General features: G+C 39.7%; 1 protein-coding gene across 1 annotated transcript in view; it reads left to right on the plus strand.

Annotated features, from left to right (window-relative positions):
• The window catches only part of Kiaa0586 (KIAA0586 ortholog), a 108,647-nt gene extending 88,860 nt beyond the window's left edge, over window positions 1–19,787 (plus strand). The window contains exon 30 of the mRNA XM_042682533.1: window positions 19,480–19,787. Within this exon, the coding sequence (XP_042538467.1) occupies window positions 19,480–19,616 (137 nt within the window). The 3' untranslated portion in view covers window positions 19,617–19,787. The remainder of the gene's footprint in view (window positions 1–19,479) is intronic.
• Window positions 19,788–22,148: the final 2,361 nt, after the last annotated feature.

Here is a 22,148-nt window from a genome sequence, read left to right on the forward strand (position 1 = left end):
AGTTAAGAGGCTAAAATCAGGAGAACCACAAAACAAGGTCAGTCTGGACTAGAAGTTAATGAGACTTCTATCTCTGTAAACTAATTTGGTATGGTGGTTCACAAATGCAATCCCAGATGTGCAGGAGGTGTGCATATAAGGATTATGAGTGTAGAGGGGAGGTATAAGTAGGAGGATTGTGGTCTGAGGCTAGCCCTCAGAGGCTAGCCTCTGAAACAGTATAGTATAAAGCACAAGACCCTGTCTGAAAACCTAAAGCAAAAAAGGCTGGAGGCATAAATAAAGTGGTAGTGCTTACTAGCAAGTGAAAGGCCCTGAATTCAAATCTCGATTCTCTCCCCCCAAATAATAATAATAGTAATACAACTACCTTTTTAATTGTTAACATATTGAGGGTTTTTTTTTAATTTTAACTTTTAACTTTCTGATATGTATGTATGTGTGTGTATATATACACACAGAAAAGGTACATATAGCATAAATACACAACTGAAAGAATTGTCACAAACTGGACACATTTGTACAATCAGTGCTCAGCTCAAGAAACAACATTATAGGCTGGCAGCATGGCTCACATGGTAGAGTATATGGTAGTATGCACAAGGCCCTGGGTTCTACTGCCAGCACTGTAAATGTGTGTGTGTGCGTGTGTGTGTGTATGTGTAAACATTCCTCAAAGCCTCTGGTGTTCTTTTTTAGTCACAGCTTTCCTCCCTACAAGGATGAAAGCGTGGCTCTAATAGTTTCTTGTTTCTGTACTTGAGGTGAATGAAATCATGCAGTATGTCTGGCTTCTTTCACAAGCAGGCCGATGATGATTTTCAACATTCTATTAGTTTAGAAACCATGGTGGCATGCTTTTATAAAGAATCATCTTAGAGGAATTTGTTTTAGTAGCTGTTTCACAGGCTGCTGAACCAACAGGAAGTGCATAACAGATAAAGTTGTCTACTAAAACGTACAATCTCATTCTCCACCATATTTTCATGCTGGAATGTCCCTCCAGACATTCTTGCCCCTAAAAGGCAGGCACTCTATCATAACACTACACAGCAACACATTCAAGTATGTGAGTGCTTTTTAACAAGTTTTAATTATTCAAATAAATCATGGTCTGCATTCAGAATAGGTAGGTAATCTATTTACTGAATTAATAATCAACTTCTCTACTGCTGGATATAAGTTTTTAATGCGGTCAGGATACCATTTCAAAAAATGTTATTATTTAAGAGAGTTGACATATCTAATAGATATGCAGCCAGCAACTAACTTAACTTGCAAGGTTACTGGTTTAAAAGTGCTAACCCCAGCCAGGCATTGGTGGCTCACTGAGATAGGAGAATAAAGGTTTGAAGTCAGCCCAGCCAGAAAAACTTGTGAGGCTCTTTCTCTCAAAGTAACCACCAAAAACCCAGAAGTGAAGTGGTGGTTCAAGTGATAGACCACTAACCTTGAGCAAAAAAGAAAGAAAGAAAGAAAGGAAGGAAAGAAAGAAGAAAGAATGAAGAAAGAAAGCAAGCAAGCTCAGGAACAGCCCTGAGTTCAAACCCCTTAGAATTTGTTTTTCAGTAAACTCAAAGTAGTATAAAAGTGGAGCTACCCTGAGTGTTAGTAATTTTAGATAACTCCATGTTGGATTTAGAAATACATGTTTCCTTTTGTGTGTTAAAAATACTCATTTTTTTCAGCTGGCCCACAATAATTACTCACACCTATAATCATATCTACTCTGGAAACTGAGATCCGAGGATCACAGTTCCAAGCCAGCCTGGGCAGCAAAGTGCATGAGACTTTTATCTCCAACTAACAACCACCAAACAAAAGCCCGAAGTGGAACTGTGGCTCAAGTAGGCCAGCCTTGAGTAAAAATTCTGAGGGACAACACTTCAGCTTTGAGTTCAAGCCTCACTACTGGCACACACACAAAATTTGTTTTTAAGAGCTTTATATCCATGTTTTGCAAAAATTTGCAGTCTGATAGTACTACATAGTTTTCTTACATAATCAATCCATAAAGAATTTAACACAATAATTTAAAGATTTATAGTTTTAGATATTGTTATGCCAATTATTCTTATTAAAGATCATTAAAGAGCTAGCAGAAGCCGGGCGCCGGTGGCTCACGTCTGTAATCCTATCTACTCAGGAGGCTGAGATCTGCAGTTCAAAGCCAGCCTGGGCAGAAATATCCATGAGACTCTTATCTCCAATAAACCACTAGAAAACCGGAAGTGACGCTGTGGCTTCAGTGGTAGAGCACTCGCCTTGAGCTGAAGAGCACAGGGACAGCGCCCAAGCCCAGAGTTCAAGCCCCACGAGCGACAAAAAAAAAAAAAGCTAGCAGATCTTTTAAGCCCAAATTATAATTTTGTGTGTATGCATGTGTGTGTGCACGCATGTCCCTGTGTGTGCATGAGTGTTCACTCATGTTCATGTGCATACACGCCTACTGATGCTGAGGCAGGATCTCAGGGTCTTGTGCTCTGGCCTGACTTTTTCCACCCAAGGCGGGTATTGTGTCACTTGAGCTCTCTACTTCTGGCTTTTTTGGCAGTCAGTCAGTAGTTAATTTGGTAGTTAATTTATCTGCCCTTGGCTAGCTTTGACCCACAATCCTCAGAACGCAGCCTCTTGAGTAGCTAGGATTACAGTCATGAATCACTAGTGTACAGCTACCTTAAAAAACAGTTTAAACCATTTAGCAAAATTCACTGGACCATTGATGAATAAGCCACCAACGCCTAACTTAAATTACACAGATTCTAAATGCAAGAGTACGAACGTTATAAAGCACAGCTTTCTTGCTTGCTTCTTTCTTTCCTTCCTTTCTCCCTTTGTCCCTCTCTCCTTTTCTCCCCCTCCCTCTCTCCTCCTCCTCTCTTCTCCTCTCTCTTTCTCTCTCTCTCTTCCTTTCTTTTCTTTCTTTCTTTCTTTCTTTCTTTCTTTCTTTCTTTCTTTCTTTCTTTCTTTCTTTCTTTCTTTCTTTCTTTCTTCCTTCCTTCCTTCCTTTCTTTCTTTCTTTCTTTCTTTCTTTCTTTCTTTCTTTCTTTCTTTCTTCTTTCTTTCTTTCTTTCTTTCTTTCTTTCTTTCCTTTGTCTCTGTCTCTCTCTTCCCTTCCCTTAGATGCCTGCTAAGCAAAAGCTAGATCACTGAGCTACATTCCCAATCCATTATTTTTTTTTTTTTTAATAGTACTGGGCTTTGAACTCATGGTGTCATGCTTCCTAGGCAGGAGCCCTACCACTTGATCCATATCTCCAGTCCTCCTTGTTTTAGTTGTTTTCAGGTTTTTGTTGTTGTTGTTTTAGGAGTAGTGATGGAAATGTTTATTAAAAATGAAATCTGACAGAGAAAGAAAGTATTTGGCATAGAGAAGCCATGGGAAGATGGCAATGTAGTTCATGTCTGCCATCTTGGGTTGTCCTCTGCCATCCTGTTTTCCTTGGAGAGCTTGGTCTTGGGTTAAACAGTGAGAATTAAAGGGCTTTCCGATTGGTAGACCTCCTTTCTGTGTTCTGTAAGGTTGTGATGCCAAAGATTTACTGCCTGTCCTTATGTCCTCATTCTTTTGTCCTTTTTTTCCTCATTTTTTTTGTAGCTCCCTGCCCCCATATCCTTGGTCCCATCAGTTCTGGTGTATCAGCATATCCTGTTATGAGCAAGCTATATAGGCCTGCTTATCCCAGATTGGCTGCTTTTCTACTAACTTCTGTCATTTTTACCTCCTCTGAAGAGGCAACCCTAACTGCTGTTAGAGAAAAGGAACAACAGCAAAGGACCAGCTGCTTTTCTTACTTCCTGCTGATTCTGGGGTATTGGTGGGGAAGCAGCCAGTCTAGAGATCCTTTGCGTTGGGCTAGTCTGAAGGACCTCTAAAGTCAGGGGACAGGTCCATGTGTGGGAGAGTCATGTGTTTTGCCCTCACCTATTTATAGCTAGGATGAGGCATGAACCACCATCTCTGGATACTAGGAGGGAATCTCATTAATTTTTGCCCATGCTGGCCTCAAACCACAATTCCTGGTCTCCACCTTTGGAGTAGCTGGAATTATAGACATGAATCATTGCATCTAGCCCCATAGCTGGCTTTTAATTGGCGCCATTGGGGAGCAGTTACTCTGATTCTTCAAACGAAAGTCTAAAGTGTTGAAATCAGGTGACTGTGTAGAAGAGGCAGAATGTGAACAGGTGACCGGGTCTCAGTACCCCTGGTTCCCTGGTCTTCCTGACTCCAACATCACTCGTTCTTTATTTTGTGTTGTCTTAAGACATTTAAATAAAAGTTAACAAGTCTGTTTTCTGTGGTCAAGATAAAAAAGTAAATTACATTCATGGATATTTTGTGATCTAAGTTCCAGTGAGTACTACCTACTCAGAATTTCTAGAAAAATGATAGTAGGAATGTATAAATCGAATAGGCATTTTCTCATCTCAGTTTGTGTTTAAATCATTGTGGGATCTGCTTTTATCTTTGTGAAAATCTGCCTCCAAAAGCAAATGATGCCCAAAAAGTAAGGCAAAAGTTAATATTCTTAATTGAAGTGATAAATGAAAATTTGAGCTTTGTCAGCATGCTTTTAGTGTTAGGTGCTGGTATGGGAAAAGTCAGTCAAGTATCCTTGGCACAGAACCTTGCATCCTGAGCGTTTCCCCAACCTTGGTCTCCTTGGAAACATACCCACATATACCAAGGGTGTACTGAAATTACTGTTTATGTACATCACTTATATGTGTGACATACTCTTTAAGATTCTTAATAAGCCCGATTATTCAGGCCAGGGTTGCATTTATATTGGGAGAATCTAAGACTCAGAAAAGACTGCCATTTTATTTTATTTGATGCAAACAAACGGATATTCAATGTTAGGATCTCTGTGTGCCACAGTGCCGACACATTTGTTTTCATGTTTTTACTGTCTGTGCTTTGTCCTGCATAGACTCTGAAAGGCAGCTGTTAAACTGGAGGGTCCAAGAAGTAACTTCTCTTTCTTTCTCTAACTCTTGGGAGCCTAAGGAAGTGAGAGAGATAGCATCTAATACTTAGCATCACTATAAACATCGTTCATGCATTTAAAAAACGTGTAAAAAGTATTATCACAGTTGCATGTTCAATGATCTAGTTCTAGATTTCAAATATACAATTATCTTGTATTTACCATATTCTTAAGCTTACAAAACTACATTTTCCTCTAGAACTTTGTTTTTGTTCATTGATCTATACTGTGCATTTCATATTTTAATGTATTTAATTTTTAATTTAAGTTTAGTATATTATATTATTTATTGTTTATTTTTTTAATTGTATTATATATCATAGTATATAATCTTAGTATAATAGTTTAACATGAATGCTTACCACAATGAGACTATATTGCTCAGTGTAATGAAATAAGAAATGCCGATAATCTTGTTCATTGCAATATTTTACCTTCTTATAAAATCTGTCTGAAATTCATGTGACGTGAAACCTTGAACTACAACTTTTTCTTTCTTTCTCTCTTTCTTTCTCTCTTTCTTTCTCTCTTTCTTTCTTTCTCTCTTTTTGTTGACCATGGGCTTGAACTCAGGGCCTGGGCATTATCCCTGAGCTCTTTTGCTTAAGGCTAGCGCCCTACCACTTTGAGCCACAGCGCTACTTCTGATTTTCTGGTGGTTAATTAAAGATAAGGATCTTCATGGAGGACTTTCCTTCCCAGGCTGGCTCTGAACCATGATCAGCCTCCTGAGTAGCTAGGATTACAGGTGTGAGCCACCATACCTGGCTGATTTTTTTTTTAATCTTAGAAAAAATTAGAAAAAGGATACTGATTGTACTACATTATAAATTTTTTCCTTATGGCTGTGTCCCAAGAATTTGAAGCTGGATGTTGGCGGTTTGTTCCTGTAATCCTAGCTACTCAGAAGGTTGAGATGCCTAGTATTACAGTTTAAAGCCAGTCCAGGCTGACAAGTCATAAGATTTCATCTCCAAATAATCAGCAGAGGGCAGAGCTGGAGGTATGGTTCAAACAGTAAAGCATGAGCCAAGCAAGCAGAGCAAGTGTGGTATCTGGATTCAAACCCAGCACCAGAAAAAAAGAGGGGAAAAATACTTGTTTGAAGTAACATACACAGAGTTTGTTGATTGGCTCTGTTTCTAAGCACAAATTAACAGCATGACATCAATATAGGTCCAGGCCCTGTTGTATCTTCTCTTAACCACATTCTTTTTGTGTGGGACCAGAAATGTTGCAGTTTTAAAATTTTTTAATTTTTGGAATATTTGTATGTAAAATCTTTGGAGAATAGGATCCAAGTCTAAACATAAAATTCATTTATGTTTCATGTATACCCGAGCACATGGCCTGAAAATCTTTTTATAAAATCTTTTTAATGTGCCTGAGTTTTGACTGTCTTCACGTGAGGTTATGGAATTTTACACCTGTGGAATTAAAAAGTTTCAGATTTTGGAGCATTTGTAAAAAATGTTGTTATTATTATACATGTGACATACAAACCAGTTTCAGTTACATAAGTCAGTTAATGTGTATATTTCTTTTTGGGCAATGTCACCCTTCCCTCACTCTCTCATGATTTTTCCCTCCCCTCTCCATCTACAAGTTGTACAGTTCATTTTCAACATAATGTCTAGTGAGTACCACTGCTGCATTTGTTCACCCTTTGTCCCTCCACATCTGAGCGTTCCCTTTACCCACCCAAAAACAAACAAACAAGACATAAAAAGAAAGACAACAACAAAGAAAAATCTCTTCCATTCCCTAGAGTTCATTTCAATAAATATTATTTTATATGATCAGAGCACATAGATAGATAGGCATAATGTGTTTGTGTTCCTTCCTGAAGAGTGAATGCCTAGAGTCTTGTCTCTGAGTATTTTAGATCTAGCTTCCACATATGAGAGAAAATATGAACCTTTTATCTATGAGCTTGGCTAACCTTACTTAACATAATTTATTCCAGGTCCATCCTCTGGAGCATTTTGTTTTGGTGGTGGTGGTCATAGAGCTTGAACTCAGGGTCTGGGTGCTGTCCCTCAGCTCCTTTGCTTAAGGCTACCTTCTACCACTTTGGTACATCACTCCATTTCTGGTTTTTGAGTGGTTAATTGGAGATTAAGTCTCAAAGGGACTTTTCTGCCCTAGCTGGCTGTGAGCCTCAGATCTCAGCCTCCTGAGTAGCTAGGATTACAGGCAGGAGCCACCAGCACCTGGCCCATTGGAGCATTTTCTGTTTTCAGATTTTTTGATTAGGGATGCTCAACCTGTATACATGCTAGTATTTCTCTTCGTTGAACTTTTTTTCTGCTTTCTAATTCTTTAGCCAAGAAAAGAGATTTGGTGTTGTTCATTGTTGTTTTCCTTGCTGCTCATTTTAATATTAAATTTTTGCTTTGCTTAAAATAATTTGTTGCTTTTCTTTTCTCCCTGATAACTTTATTGGTTGTTTTGTATAGATTATTTTGAACAGTTTGTCCCAGGCTGGTCAAAAGAGAAGGAAGTTGTAAACTACTTTTTGTAATGATTAAATCTTTAAGAGAATCCATTAAAAAGAAATTTAACATTAGATGAAGCAGATCATGAGTTTTTCTTCAATTTTTAAAAATTTTATATAGTTTACATTTTTATTTAATTACAAGTTTACTTATCTCCTTTGCTTCCTCTTTCCCAAATTCTCATCTTCAGCTCATGAATAACTATCCCTTAGGTGGTTATTTTTCTGTTGAGTCACTCACATTTAACCGTTTAACTTCCTTCTTTTATGAGAGGTGACAGAGTGCCTTTGGTTGTATGCTTAACTGATTTTCTCTGAAAAAAAAATTTTTATGTAACTTTGCCAGGTGATACAGATAGGACACAAATTGAGCCTAGTTTGTACCGTGCATCTGTATTTAAAGATAAGATTTTTTTTTTTAACCTTGAGAATTTTTGAACTTGAAGCCGTTCAAACCTTTTCTTTTCCTTGTGATTTCTTTTTTTTCTTTTCATCTGCACAATAAAAATACTGATTTTCATTTTTTTAGAAGAACTTTCAAATTTTCTGAAATGTATATAAGTTCACCGAGGTTTGGGACCTCCTTCACGGACTAAATACTCAGCTCTCCAAAAGGCATAAGTTAGGGACAGCAGAAAAAAAAACACATCTTTTCCTTTGGGCAGTTTATAAAATGTTGAATTAGAAGGCTGCAGGTGTCGTATTCAGAGCACTGAGGACAGTACTGGAGATAATTCTATCTAAGAGAAGCTATTTGTTGGGACAGGATAGTGTTTAAACTTTGAAGCCAGTTTTAAACAAAGTGAAGCAGCTGGAACCTGGCATAAGAAGAAACAAATCTTCCACATTAACTATTGCTCTTTTTTAAGAAAAAAAGAATTGGAGTTGTTTTTACAGGTGCTGGTACATTTATTCCTCCTATAGGAACTACTTTTATTTTTTTTCTTAAATTGTAAATTTTAAAATAAGCATTTGTCAAATCATCTGAAAAACAGAAGCAATAGCAACCTCAAAAAAAAAAGTGTAATAGGATTTATGCATCTAAAACATGTTTTAGGATAAGACTGTTAGAACATTTTAAAACACCCTTTTAAACATGAAAGAAAAAAATATTTAACTGAGATGATGGAAAGCAGAGTCAAATAAAACATTACCCACCATACTTAACCTCACAGTGACCAGGCACCTTCTTCATTGGGACCTGTAGTATTTGTTCTCAATTGTTGATAGGATGTTGCGAAATCTGCAGGCTGCCTTAAGTATGTGAGGAGAACTGAATCCAGCAGGGGAGTTTAGCAGCTTGCTTACATAAGGAATTGAAGCAAGAGCGGATAAGATGAAGGTGGACAGGAAAAAAATGCCTCAAGAACCCAATAAAACACAGCTGAAACACTAACTTCCACACACAGCTGGGAAGCAACTGCACTGCTGGAACTAATAGCTAACTTTAAAGACAAGTCAGTGTGACTGCAACCAAGCTGTTAGCAAGAAGAACCATAGACTTTCTAGAAAGAAGCAGTTTATTTGACTCCACACTCATTTCAATGCCCAGAATGGGTCCAGCATCATACCACAGCTCTGTAGACTAAAGCAGCAAATCAGATAGTTGCTGGTTAAATGGGGTATTTATTTAACAAGCAATAGACTACAAGGGAGTGTACTGCCTGTGCCCAGTAGGTGTTTTAAAACAAAGGCTATCAATCCCTGTCCAGACCAAAGAACTATACTGTCCAAAAGAAATGACGCAGGCATAAAGAAATAATTACTGTGCAATTTGGTAAGTGCTGCAATCAAGTTGCCTTTAGAAAATAAAGCATCTACAATTAATGAAAGAGGAACTGCTGGGAAAACAATGCAGAACATGATTTGCTTGCCCATGGGGGCTTGGATGTTAGCCAATGATTCTTTTTTTGTTGTTGTTGTTGTTGGTTATGGGTCTTGAACTCTGGGCCTGGGTGCTGACCCTCAGCTCTTCAGCTCAAGGTGAGCACTCTACCACTTGAGCCGCAGTGCCACTTCTGGCTTTTTCTGTGTATGTGGTACTGAGGGCCTCATGCACACTAGGCGAACACTCTACCACTGAGCCACCTTCCCACCCCCAGTAGCCAATGATTCTTATAAGCTGGGGAGTCAGACCCCTTTAAGACACTGAAAGCTGTGACCACCTATCTCCTTCCCAAACTGCCTACATGAAAATAATTCCTATAAAATTTCAGCGTGTACATAGATTTTTTTTTCAGTCAGCTGTCCACTGACCCTGTGTTAAGATCCATCACATACTTGGTTTAATGATTATTACACGTGTCTACTTTCTTAATTGTAGTGCGTGTATGTGTATGCATGCATGTGTGTATGTGTGTGTGTGTGATGTGTGTGTTGCCTGTCCTTGGGCTTGACCTTGGGACCTGGGTGCTCTCCCAGAGCTTTTTGCTCAAGGCTAACGCTCTACCACTTGAGCTACAGTTCTGCTTGTGGCTTTTCTTTTTTGAGGGGCAGTAATTTAGTAGAGATAAGATTCTCACAGACTTTCCTGCCCTGGCTGGCTTCAAATGGTGAGCCTCAGATCTCAGATCTCAGCTCTGAGTAGCAAGGACTACAGGTGTGAGCCTATTGATGCCTGGCTTAATTGTATTTTAAATATACAGTTTATAAGAAACTATACATATGAAGACAACCAAGATGGCAGACATGGGCTAAACTGCCTTCTTCCCATGGCATGTTTATGCCACATGCTCTATCACCTTTACCTTGGGGGGGGGGGGCAGGGGAGAGGGGGGACGGAGAAAAGACACTACACATGGAAAAACCCAAACCAGGTACAATCAAAATTCATTCCACCATTGCCAGGCAATGGTGGCTTATACCTGTATTCCTAGCAAGTCTGGAGACTGAAATCTGAGGATTGTGGTATGAAGCCAGCCTAGACAGAAAAGTTCCTTGATATTCTTATCTCTAATTAATCACAGAAAAGGCTGGAAGTGGAACTGTGACTCAAGTGATGGAGCACTTGCCTTGAGCAAGAGGAGCTCAGGGACAGCACCCAGGCCAGAGGACTGGCAAAAAATTCATTCCACCAGCTAATCATTTTGTAACACCACCATAAATTCCTATATATGACTTGTGCCACCTAGAGTCCCTTGGTTGGAATGAGGAGTTTGAGATGGAGCTACAGAGGAACCATTTACTTTTGCTTGTGTCCTGTAGCTTTAAAACAATACCTTGTTTGGGTCCCTCTCATTTGCAAATAGCAGAGATATAATAATGGAGACTCATTATTTAAGGAGTAAAGTCAGTCTAAAACCTGTTGAATTGTATTGTCTAAATCTGGAAAGCTTTTAGAAGTCTTATAGTTTAAAAATACATGTAAACAACACCTTTAGTAGATGTTAAAAATCTCATATAATTACCTCTGTTACTTAGAAAAAATTATTTTAGCTTTTCTGTTCCTTAATTTTATAAACACATGAGAGCAAAGAACAGAAAACATGTCCGTTCTTACGATTTTATTTATTTATTTATTTAGTTTGTCAGTTGTGAAGCCTTGGCCTGGGCGCTGTCCCTCAGCTCTTCAATTCAAGGCTAGTGCTCTACCACTTGAGCCACGGCACCACTTCCGGCTTTTTCTGTTTATGTGGTGCTGAGGAATCCCTGGGCCTCATGCATGCAAGGCAAGCACTCTCCCACTGAGCCACCTTCCCAGCCCAATTTTCAATATATATATATATTTTGGGGGGGGGGGTTGGGGGTCCGGTCGTGGGGCCTGAACTCTGGGCCTGGGCACTGTCCCTCAGCTCTTCAGCTCAAGGCTAGCGCTCTACCACTTGAGCCACAGCACCACTTCTGGCTTTTTTCTTTTTGCTTATGTGGTGTTGAGGAATCAAACCCAGGCCCTTGTGCATGCAAGGCAAGTGCTCTACCACTGAGCCAGCTTTCCAGCCCTAATTTTCAATATTTTTAAAGCAAAAGTTGTCTAATGTCTAAAAGTGTGTTACATACCGTGTCTTAGGAAGTGTCAGTCATGTGGTTTGACTGTGGCATCTTCAGCTTAATCCTTCCCTGGGTAAACCCAGGGAATGGAGGAACCATTTTTAGGTCAGAAAACAGCTGTTGAAACAATTACATCATAGAGTAATAACTTGACTGTGAAACTTTTAAAAGTAAAATTTTAAGAGCATCAAACTACATTTTATGTAAGTAGATTTATATTTTCTTTAATGGTGGTTTATTAAAAATATTATGTCTTTTTCTTAAAAAGAAAAAAAGCCCTAAACTCTGACCAACATAACTCAATATGAATGTTACCCTTTTTGCCTGTTAACAATAATCAAAGTGATAGTTTTGCTTTTTTAAGGTTCCCTGTCTAAAAGATGCATTTTTTAAAGTTCTAAATTTGTGCTTGTTTAATGAACACTTTTAAAAGTCACCTAAGTGTGTAGTATAAAACACATTTAGGTAAGATGGTGAAATTTAGTGATATAACTTGTTGATTAAAATAAGGCAAGGGAAAGGGTGGCAATTGTCCTAAAAGAAATGTAGTCTTTACCTGACGACGCACGTAACCGTAACCCTTTAGCACATCACCTTTATAATAACAATAGTAAAATAAAATGCAGTTAACTGCAGCTCAAAATAATAGCAAAACTATTTGGAGGCCTTCCAAAGTGCTCTTTTTTAAATTTTTTCTTAGTATATGTCAGTGAACTATTCCTGCTCCCTTCCCCAAAGCTGAGTGTCTTTTAATTGTCCACCTGAAGGGTCCTTGCCTCTCTACGATAGCTCCTGGCCATTTACATCTATTTACATGAAAAGGAAGAGCTGACTGGCTTGTTTTCTATGTGCTAGCCCTAGGTAAAGCACTATTTAATTCTTATAATAACCTCTGATGTTATTTTATAGATGAGAAACTGCTTTTCTAAAGCACCTGTCACATCCTAACATATATCAACTTTCTTGTTATCCTTGTCCTACACCCAACTAACATGTGAAGTCAGCAAGATTGAAGTCTTTGTTTTCTTCCATGCTGCAGTCTCCAGAGTCCAAAGTAATGCCTAATATTAAGTGAGTCATCCCGTCTGCTACGTTCCAGGATCCATGCTCTTATCCTTCTCACATTTTCCTCCACCCTGCAGAAGCCTTACACTGACAGTGTGGAATGTACCAGAGTGGACTGCAGACCTCATTTGTTCCCTAGCCCTCATCTGTCATAGTGACTTGTGCTTGAAACTTTGTCATTGTTTTTCCCCTTAGTTGTCCTGTCACTATGTACCACTGCTTAAACGGAACTTCCTTCAATTGCCTTTTACAACCAGAATTTGTATTGCAGGTAATTAAAGAATTTAGTGTAGGGCAAAGATGGTGAGTTACAGAATCAGATCTACCAATTTCTTGCGTGACTCTACTTTTCTAAGTTTCTTCCCATTCATCTTTCTGCCACTCCACTTTGTTCCTTTATGTTCTTTATTCACTTTTCTTTGCCACGTTTCTATTCTCATTTTTCACTCATTGTGTTCTCATTCTATTTTTATTCCCTAGTGACTGCAGTTCCCATTACTCTAATTATTTTTTCCATGTAGATATCTGTCCATTCTGTCTCTAAAATTGCCCTAACGTCTGAAATCTTTGACTTCAGTTGCCTGCTGGAAAGTCCATTGGTACATCTTGTCAAATAACATTCGTACTCATCAAAGAAATCAATTGTCCCAGTGTCTCCCCACCTCTGTACACTTCCCAAATAATTAGACTGTATTTCTGCTGGTAGAGTCTACCAAGTCTTCCATAGACTATGGCCACATATCCTTGTCCTCCCTCCTTATTTTCTATAGAACTGTTAGAGTCCCACCTCCACTTGCAGCTTTTTGCTAGTTGATTGGAGATACGAATCTCACCAATTTGTCTGTCTAGGCTGGCTTCAACCATGACCCTCATATTTCAGCCTCCTGAGTAGCTAGGATTATAGGTGTGTGTCACCAGCTTTACATTTGCTCAGATTATTCTTCTGTTCGAAATCTTTTGTGATTCCCCATTATGCATGAGCTTGGTTCCTGATCATCTTTAGAGCCTCATCTGTCATCATTCCTTCAGTCTGTATTTTGAGGCTTTTGTTGTTTTGTTTCCACTTGTGGTGCTGAGGATAAAACCCAGGGTCTTGTGCATGCTAGGCAAGTGCTCTACCACTGAACTATATCTTACCTTTTTCCGGTTTATCTTTGCTATCAGAGTACTGAAAGCTGTGTGTGTATGTGCACGTGCACACTGGTCATGGGGCTTGAACTCAAGGAATGAGCATTGTCCCTGAGCATTTTTGCTCAAGGCAGCTCTTGATCTCTTGAGTCACAGCTCCACTTCCAGCTTTATTTTATGATGATTAATTGGAGATGAGTCTCACAGACTTTGCTGCCTGGGCTGTCTTCTGAGATCCTTAAGAGTTCCTAACAGCTAGAATTACAGCATCAGCTCAGTTCTGATGTTGTAAGGTAAATCATCCCAGAAGCCACATTTTAAAATATAGAATATTGGAGTCTTTCTTATACAGTTAATGGGCTGCAAGCCGCCAGTTGTTACAAAGGCCTGCAGCATGCAAATACACATAACACAGCTAGGAAACATGCTAAAGAGGAAAGAAATAAAAAATACCAACAAGCCAATTCAGCTCCAGTGGAGAGCTGAATTGGGACTCCATGATGACTGAAGAGGAGCCAGGAGACAGGACACAGGACACCATCACGGAGACACACGTGGCATGAAGTCCTGGTGCTAGGCTGGTCTGGACCTAAATAGGTATGCACAGGTGGCAGATCCTCAGGAAATTCCCAGTCCCAGGCACTAGACTGACAGATTCAGTAACCTATCAGCCAAGTGCCTGCCCCTGCCTCCAGGGGTCCGGGCATGCCCGTCACCTAGGAGGCAGGTGATATGGGGGGGGGGGGGTCCTTCCTCCAGCATAAAGACAAGATGCCAGACCCTACCATCCACCATGTGGCCAATATGGCACCGGCCAGACCTGACCTCCATACTTCACTGAGAGCTCTGATTTCATCTTATTTTCTTTTTCCTTATTACCTTCTCAACATCTTTAAAGTCCCTGCTCAACTGCTACTTGCACCTAATTTAAACTAAGCATCCCTGTACTTGAGATGATGAGTCCTGAGAGTGAAGACTATTTCTTGACATCATCTGAGCTCCAAACCTGTGGCTTCCATACGTACAGTGCTTAATGAATCAGCACAGGATAGTCTTTATTTGATTTTTATTGTTGTACTGAGGACTGAACTCAGGCCTAGTGCCTGCCTCCTAACCCCAGCATATCCCTTTTTCAAGCCCACTTTTATTTTGATTACTTTGTCTGTTTCCCAGAATTATTGCGAGAGTCAAATAAGAGAATGAGGGAAAAATCTTTACAAAACTTCGAATTGTTATACACATACAAGGCAATAATTGAAAGAAATAACTTTTCAATGACTGAATTGAATATCTTCCTTGTGACTTGTGATTTCTTAAAAATTTTAAAAAAACAAAAAATTTAGGCATATAATAGAAAATAAAAGTACATATAAAGTTCTTTTTTTGGTTATCAGCTATGGCTTTATTGATTGATTGAATTTATTGTAAAGGTGATAGGCAGGAGAGATACAGTTACATAAGTTATGAGTGCATTTCTTTTTAAACACTGTTAACCACTCTCTCCTTTTCTCCTGCTTACAGCTATGGCTTTTATTTAAGGGTAATTGAGAAGGCAATAAAGTTCTTTTATGAAATTAGAAGTCAAAAGAATTTGACATTTTGGCAGATAAGTACCTTAAGGAGCAACATTTTTCTTTGGGACGTTAGGGGAAAAAAATAACATTATAATTGAAAGAAAGGAGCTGGTGCCAGTAGCTCACACCTGTAATCCTAACACACACACACACACACACACACACACACAATCACCGGACTGTCAATCCACCTGACTGTGAGTCAGCAAAGGACCCCAGACTCCGAGGTCACTTCCTCATCTGCCAAGATCACTTCCTGAACTGCCCTGGTCCTGCCTCCTTTAGACATTGAGAGGTTCTCAGGCTCTGAAATCACTTCCACATCCACTGTGGTCACACCTCCCCACCTTTCCCTATATAATCCCTCTCAACCACAAGGTCCCGCTCCTCTCTCTCTTTTCTCTTCCAGCTCTGCATGCCTCCGTCTTGTGTGAGCTGACAGTTTGCCCTCCCCCCAATAAATTCTTTTCTGCCTACACCACATGGGCAGGCTCCTTTTGGCAAACCTAACATCTGATGCCAAAACCCAGGAGGGGATAGTGTCAGGAGTTGTTATATCCCTTCCTCTTCTCTCTCCCTGAGGGTCAATTTGCCTTCTGGCCGCCCCTCCTCAGACCCAAATTGCCAAAAGCTTAAGGAACCCCACCTCAGACTTGTCTCTTTTAATATTACTGGCTATGCATCCACCACACTGTCTCCTCTTTATGTCTTCTTGTCTTGTGAGTAACTTCTGTCTACAGGCCCTCCGTTCTTTTTTTTTTTTTGACGTACCACATCAGAGGGACCCCCCTACACCTTTTTGGCCAGTCTATTCTCATTGGGGGGATGCCTGAATTGAGAATTTGACTCTGCATCCTTACAGGCCCCCTTCTATGTCCTTGCTGTGACCCCCTTCTACATCCTTATCAGACTCCCACATCCTCATCAGACTACATAAAGCCTCAATGCCCCTACTCTTTGGCTTGTGCTCTGGAGATTGTGGTGCAGGCTGGGTCCCAGGGATCCTCCTCTAAGGGTTCCCTCTTGAAGGCTGGCTCTCCTGGGCTTGAATTCCCTTAGCTAAAACTCTCTCTCTCTCTCTCTCTCTCTCTCTCTCTCTCTCTCTCTCTCTCTCTCTCCCTCTCTCCCTCTCTCTCTCTCTCTCCTCCCCCCTTTCCCCTCTCACAGTGAGAGAGCACCTACACTGTGGGGAAAAAAGTAGTCTTTTCTATCAAACTAAAGTACTTCTGGTTTTTTGTTTTGTTTTGTTTTTGCCAGTTCTGGGGCTTGAACTCAGAGCCTGGGCACTGTCCCTGAGCTGCTTTTGCTCGAGGCTAACACTCTACCACTTGAGCACAGCTCCACTTCCAGCATTTTCTGCTTATGTGGTACTGGGGAACTGAACCCAGGGCTTCATGCATGCTAGGCAAGCACTCTATCACTAAGCCACATTCCCAGTGGCTTTGATATTTCCTGAAATTATTTGCTTTTTGACTTTAATTGTAACCAGAAGCAGTGCTGCTTGTGGCCAGCAGACAAAGTTAAAAAATGGGTGAATGTTACAAAAGATTATTACATTGCATTAAAGAGGTGCTTAAGAGGTTTTCTAAAGGTTATTTTAAATGCAAATAAAAAACGAAGTGTAAAGCAAAAAGATGAAGGGGGGTGGAGGGGCTGTTCTCCTATGCAGACATAACACTCAGGAGGCTGAGATCTGAGGATCATAGTTCAAAGTGAGCCTGAGCTGAAAAGTCTCTGTGAGACTCTTATCCTCAATTAACCAGAAAACTGGAAGTCGCACTCTGGCTTAAAGTGGTAGGGTGCTAGCCTTGAACAAAAGAGCTAAGGGACAATGCCCAAGCCCTGAATCCAACCCCATAACCAACTAAAAAAAATTAAAAAAAGAATTGAATGAATGGAATATTAATTTGGTGTAGGATTTAGTCATAATTGTGTGCTTTTTATTACCAAAGTAAGTTCTGATGATGGATGCTTCCTTTGATTATTTTTGTACCCCCATATCATGGATCTGTAAAATATAAGACTTTCAATAATGTTTATGTCTATAAAAACTTCTAGTGTAGTTTTTAGCGTTTTTTCCACTGAAAGCCTGCACTCTATCACTTGAGCCATACCTTTACTTCCACTATTAGTGTTTGTAGTTTCTGATATTACTAAGTAATGTGAAATCTTATCTTTTTTCTTTTCTGTCTTTTTCTTTTGAAAAACAAAGTTGATACAAATAACAAAGGAATGGTATAATGTTTAAAATAATCTTTGTCAGACTTCCTAATATGAAAGGAATTTTCTGTTTATAAGTATCTTGATCATTTTAGACAGCTGTGATTGAGTCATCATTGAAATCTTCAAAACAATCTGCTTTTACTGTGGCCCCTATAAAAACTTAATGGAAAGTTCCCTTTTATTATTGTGGAAATGACATGAAAAACATAAAGGAATTTTAGAAAGATTACTGTAACGCAGAAATAGTTTTAAGACTGATAAAGTTCAGTTGTTTTTTAGCTGTTTCTTATTGTCTGTGGTCAATACAGGAAACTTAAAATGAGAATTTTTAATAATACAAAGTTGACATTCTTTGTATTCTTAGGTAATGTTCTGTAAGCTTAGAGGAGTGACTTCAGGGATAGGCAGGGTTTTTAAATATATATATATATATACATTCTTCATTCGAACTGTCACTTCTCTGCCTGCCCTCCTCTCTGAAATAGCTAGTATATTATTTTCATTCCTTGGGATGGATTTTTTTTTCCAGTATTTAGTTAAATGTAAAGATACCAAAGAAAAACATATGTTTCAGAAAATGCTTTCTAAGTCATATGTCAGTATTTAAATGACCATTTCAATGCTTATCAATATTTTTCTCCTTTAACATATCCTTCCTTATATAACTGCTGTAAATTACTAGGGTGTCTATCATTCTTATGTGCTGAATAGTGAGAATTACTAATGACATACTCCTGAGTTTCTTTCTAGTTAAGAGGAAAAGCCAATTTCTTTGGCAGCCTTTGACTTCCAATTTGATTCCTTCACTCACACATCCCCAGAGCCTTTGTATACTAGTTGCTCTACCTGCCACTGAGCTATACCCCACTTTTTTGTTTTGGTGTAGCAAAGTCTCTCTGTGTAGCCCAGAATGTCCTCAAACTGAAATCCTCCTGTCTCAGACTTCTGAGTGCTGGAATTACAGGCATATCCCACCATGCCAGCCTTCAAATGCTTTTTTTAACAGGGCTCATATCTTATTTCCTTAAAAAATAAAAAGTTTTTCCTATAACAGCAAATTCTTACTTTACTTAATGGTAACTAGTGATAGTAGCAGCCTTTTATGACAAGCATAGCTAGTTTTTTTTTTTTTTTTGGGTGGGTCGTGGGGCTTGAACTCTGGGCTTGGGCGTTGTCCCTCAGCTCTTCAGCTCAAGGTGAGTGCTCTACTGCTTGAGCCACAGCGCCACTTCTGGTTTTCTAGTGGTTTATTGGAGGTGAGTCTCACGGACTTTTCCTTGTCCGGGCTGGCTTTGAACCGAGATCCTCAGATCTCAGCCTCCTGAGTAGATAGGATTACAGGCGTGAGCCACCGGCACCCGGCTCACTAGTTTTGTTTTTTTGTTTTTTGCTTTTGTTTTGTCTATCATGGGGCTTGAACTCTGGGCCTGAGAACTGTCCTTCAGCTCTTCAGCTCAAGGAGAGTGCTCTGTCACTTGAGCCACAGTGCCACTTCTGGTTTTCTGGTGGTTGATTAGAGATAAAAGTTTCATGGGCTGGCTTTGAACCACAATCCTTAGATCTCAGCTTCCTGAGTAGCTAGGATTACAGGCGTGAGCCACCAGTGCCCAGTGCATGGCTAGTTTTTTTCTATCATTGTACTGGGGACTAAGTCCAGGGCCTCAAGCATGAAAGGTGAGATTTGAATAGTAAAATAACTTTCTCAAAGCCAGACAGCCAGTAAGAGATGAACTCTGGATTTCAGAGATTATGTTCTTAGCCCTACCTGATCTTATCTAACATTGGTCATTTGTACCACAACTATTAGCACTGTATATTTTTTAAATGATGTCTGTCACCCATTAGGAGTGAAGGTGGGAAGAGGGAAAGGGGTGATTTATCTGTCTGACAAATTCCAAACAATTTGAAGAAAGACATTCCCTCCTGCACATTCTTGCTTGGAGATGAGCCCTTGTATAGCGTTAAGGCGGGGAGCATGCTGGTCCACTGATTGAGTTTCTCCTCTGTGCAGGTGGCGAGGTAGTACCACTCTTCACTTCACAAAGAGCACCTGCCAAGATGTCCGTGACGCTGCCCTCTGTGAATATGGAGAATGACTCTCAGTCTCTGTGCAAGGACACGGAGTCCTCTGAGTCAGACACCTTCTGAGTGGAAATGAGAGCCAGAACTGTGATCATGGATGTCTTTCACTTAAATCCATTTCTCAGACTATTTTGTGGTCTTTGAACACATTCAGGGAAGCCATTTCTAATTTTTTATCAAAATGAAAAGCATAACTTAGGTAATGTTTTTGAATAAAATAAATATAAATCATCATGATTCTGGCTGTGAGTTGGTTCTTAGAAGCCTGAGGTAGTGTGCATGGAGCAGTGGAAAGGGCATGACTTTTGATATCAAGGTATGTATTTTGCCAGTGCAATTATCTGTCTTATATACTCCAGAAATTAGATCTCTAATATTTTTTTTTTTTTGGGTCCGGTTGTGGGGCCTGAACTCTGGGTCTGGGCACTGTCCCTCAGCTCTTCAGCTCAAGGCTAGCACTCTACCACTTGAGCCACAGCGCCACTTCCGGCTTTTTTCTTTTTGCTTATGTGGTGCTGAGGAATCGAACCCAGGGCTTCATGCATGCAAGGCAAGCGCTCTACCACTGAGCCACCTTCCCAGCCCTAGATCTCTAATATTTTTATAACAGCAAATAATTAGAATTAATCTAATACCTCTAAGGAATTCTTTTTTTAAAAAAAAAAAAAGCACTAATTGTACGTGGTACAACAGAATAATGTGTAGTATAAAAATTGATTTAAGACTGTATATACAGGCAGGCATGGTGGCACATGCTTGTAGTCCCAGGAGATGGAAGTAAAAGGATCTGAATCTGAGTCTGGCCCAGGCAGAAGTATAGGACCCTATCTAAAAACAAACTAGGTGGCTCATGCCTGTAATCCTAGCTGTTCAGAAGACTGAGATCTAAGGGTCATGTTTAGGAGCCAGCTGTGGCAGGAAAATCTGTGAGACACTTATTTCTGATTACCTCCAAAAAGCTACAAATGGCTTAAGTGGTAAAGCACTAGCCTTGAGTGAAAAAGCTAAGGGACAGCCTCCAGGCCCAGTTTTCACACTCACACACACACACACACACACTAAGGGACAGCCTCCAGGCCCAGTTTTCACACACACACACACACACACACACACCCTAGAGATGTGGCTCAAGTTGAAGGCCCTGATTAAAATCCTTATACCTCCAAAAAATAATATATGTTGAAAAGCATATGTTGTACTGTTAACTTGGGGTTCAAAAAAAAAGCCATGTGAAAAGTAATGTGTGACGTATGCTGCTATTAGAATGAAGTGGAGTGAGCCCCAGATACATGGTACCTATACATGGTATTTTCAGGTGTTCGCTTGAATAACTTTAGAAAGATAACTAAGAAACTACTTACATGGGAACAGATAGCTAAGTGATAGTTACTTGTAAATTTATACTCTAGAATCTGTGAAGCATGTGGCTATTACATTTTCAAACATAAATACATATGACTTAAAAAAAAGTAAAAGAAGCTCAGACACATGAAGATGCTAATGTTGGTTTCAGTATCTACTTGTGCTATGATGGGCAAGTAAGTCTGTCCTTGTCAGATGTCTTCAATTACTGGTCTTCAGAATAAAAAGATTAGTGATAGGGCTGGGAAGGTGGCTCAGTGGTAGAGCGCTTGCCTTGCATGCCTGAGGCCCTGGGTTTGATTCCTCAGTACCACATAAGCAAAAAGAAAAAAGCCTTTAGTGGCACTGTGGCTCAAGTGGTAGAGCGCTAGCCTTGAGCTGAAGAGCTGAGGGACAGCGCCCAGGCCCAGAGTTCAGGCCCCACGACTGGACCCAAAAAAAAAAGGTTAGTGATAATGTGTTTGCCCAAGGCAGTTAGTAGAGTAGGGTGAGATGGAGGTTTGCCAAGCTCAGTGCTTGGTACCAAGTAAGTACTGAGTAAATGGCATTATTATTATCTTGATATAGGTTTTTAGCATTGTACATTGCAGGCTATGCACCAGAGAAAGCAGCATGAATTAATAAAATAATTTTCTCCTGGAAATAATAATATTTCCTGTCACCATTGACTTTCAAGTACATAGTATACTTAGTCATTCTTGATTTGGGGAGGCATTTTTGTAGGTTATTTAGTGGCTCTCAACTCACTAAATAACCTAGCTAAATGTTTTTAAAGTTCCCATAGAACCTCTGGGAACTCTAAAAAAACATTAATACTTGGGCTACATACCAGGGATTCTAATTTAATTGACCTTGGGTGGGATCCAGGCAGTGGTATGAGAAATAAGAAACTTCAGGCAACTTTAGTGTGTCCTCAAGGATGAGAATTACTGAAGAACAGTTTGGGTTTTTTTTGTTTTTTTTTTTTTTTGTCTGTCATGGGGCTTGAACTCTGGGCCTGGGCACTGTCCCTCAGCTTTTCCGTTCAAGGTAAACACTCTACCACTTGAGCCATAGCACCACTTCCCAGTTTGTAATTTCTTAAGCTTCCTGAACAGTCCATGGCCTACAGACTTTTTCTTACCAAATATTTAAAAAAAAAAAAAAAAACTAAGGAAACTCAACAATATCAACCCTCCACATGTATTTCTGCTTATATCCTAGTCCCTCAAGCTTTTCTTGGGGATTACAGAATTC

This window comes from Dipodomys spectabilis, unplaced genomic scaffold, assembly GCF_019054845.1.
Source record: "Dipodomys spectabilis isolate Male_0828 unplaced genomic scaffold, ASM1905484v1 ptg000073l, whole genome shotgun sequence".
NCBI lineage: Eukaryota > Metazoa > Chordata > Mammalia > Rodentia > Heteromyidae > Dipodomys > Dipodomys spectabilis.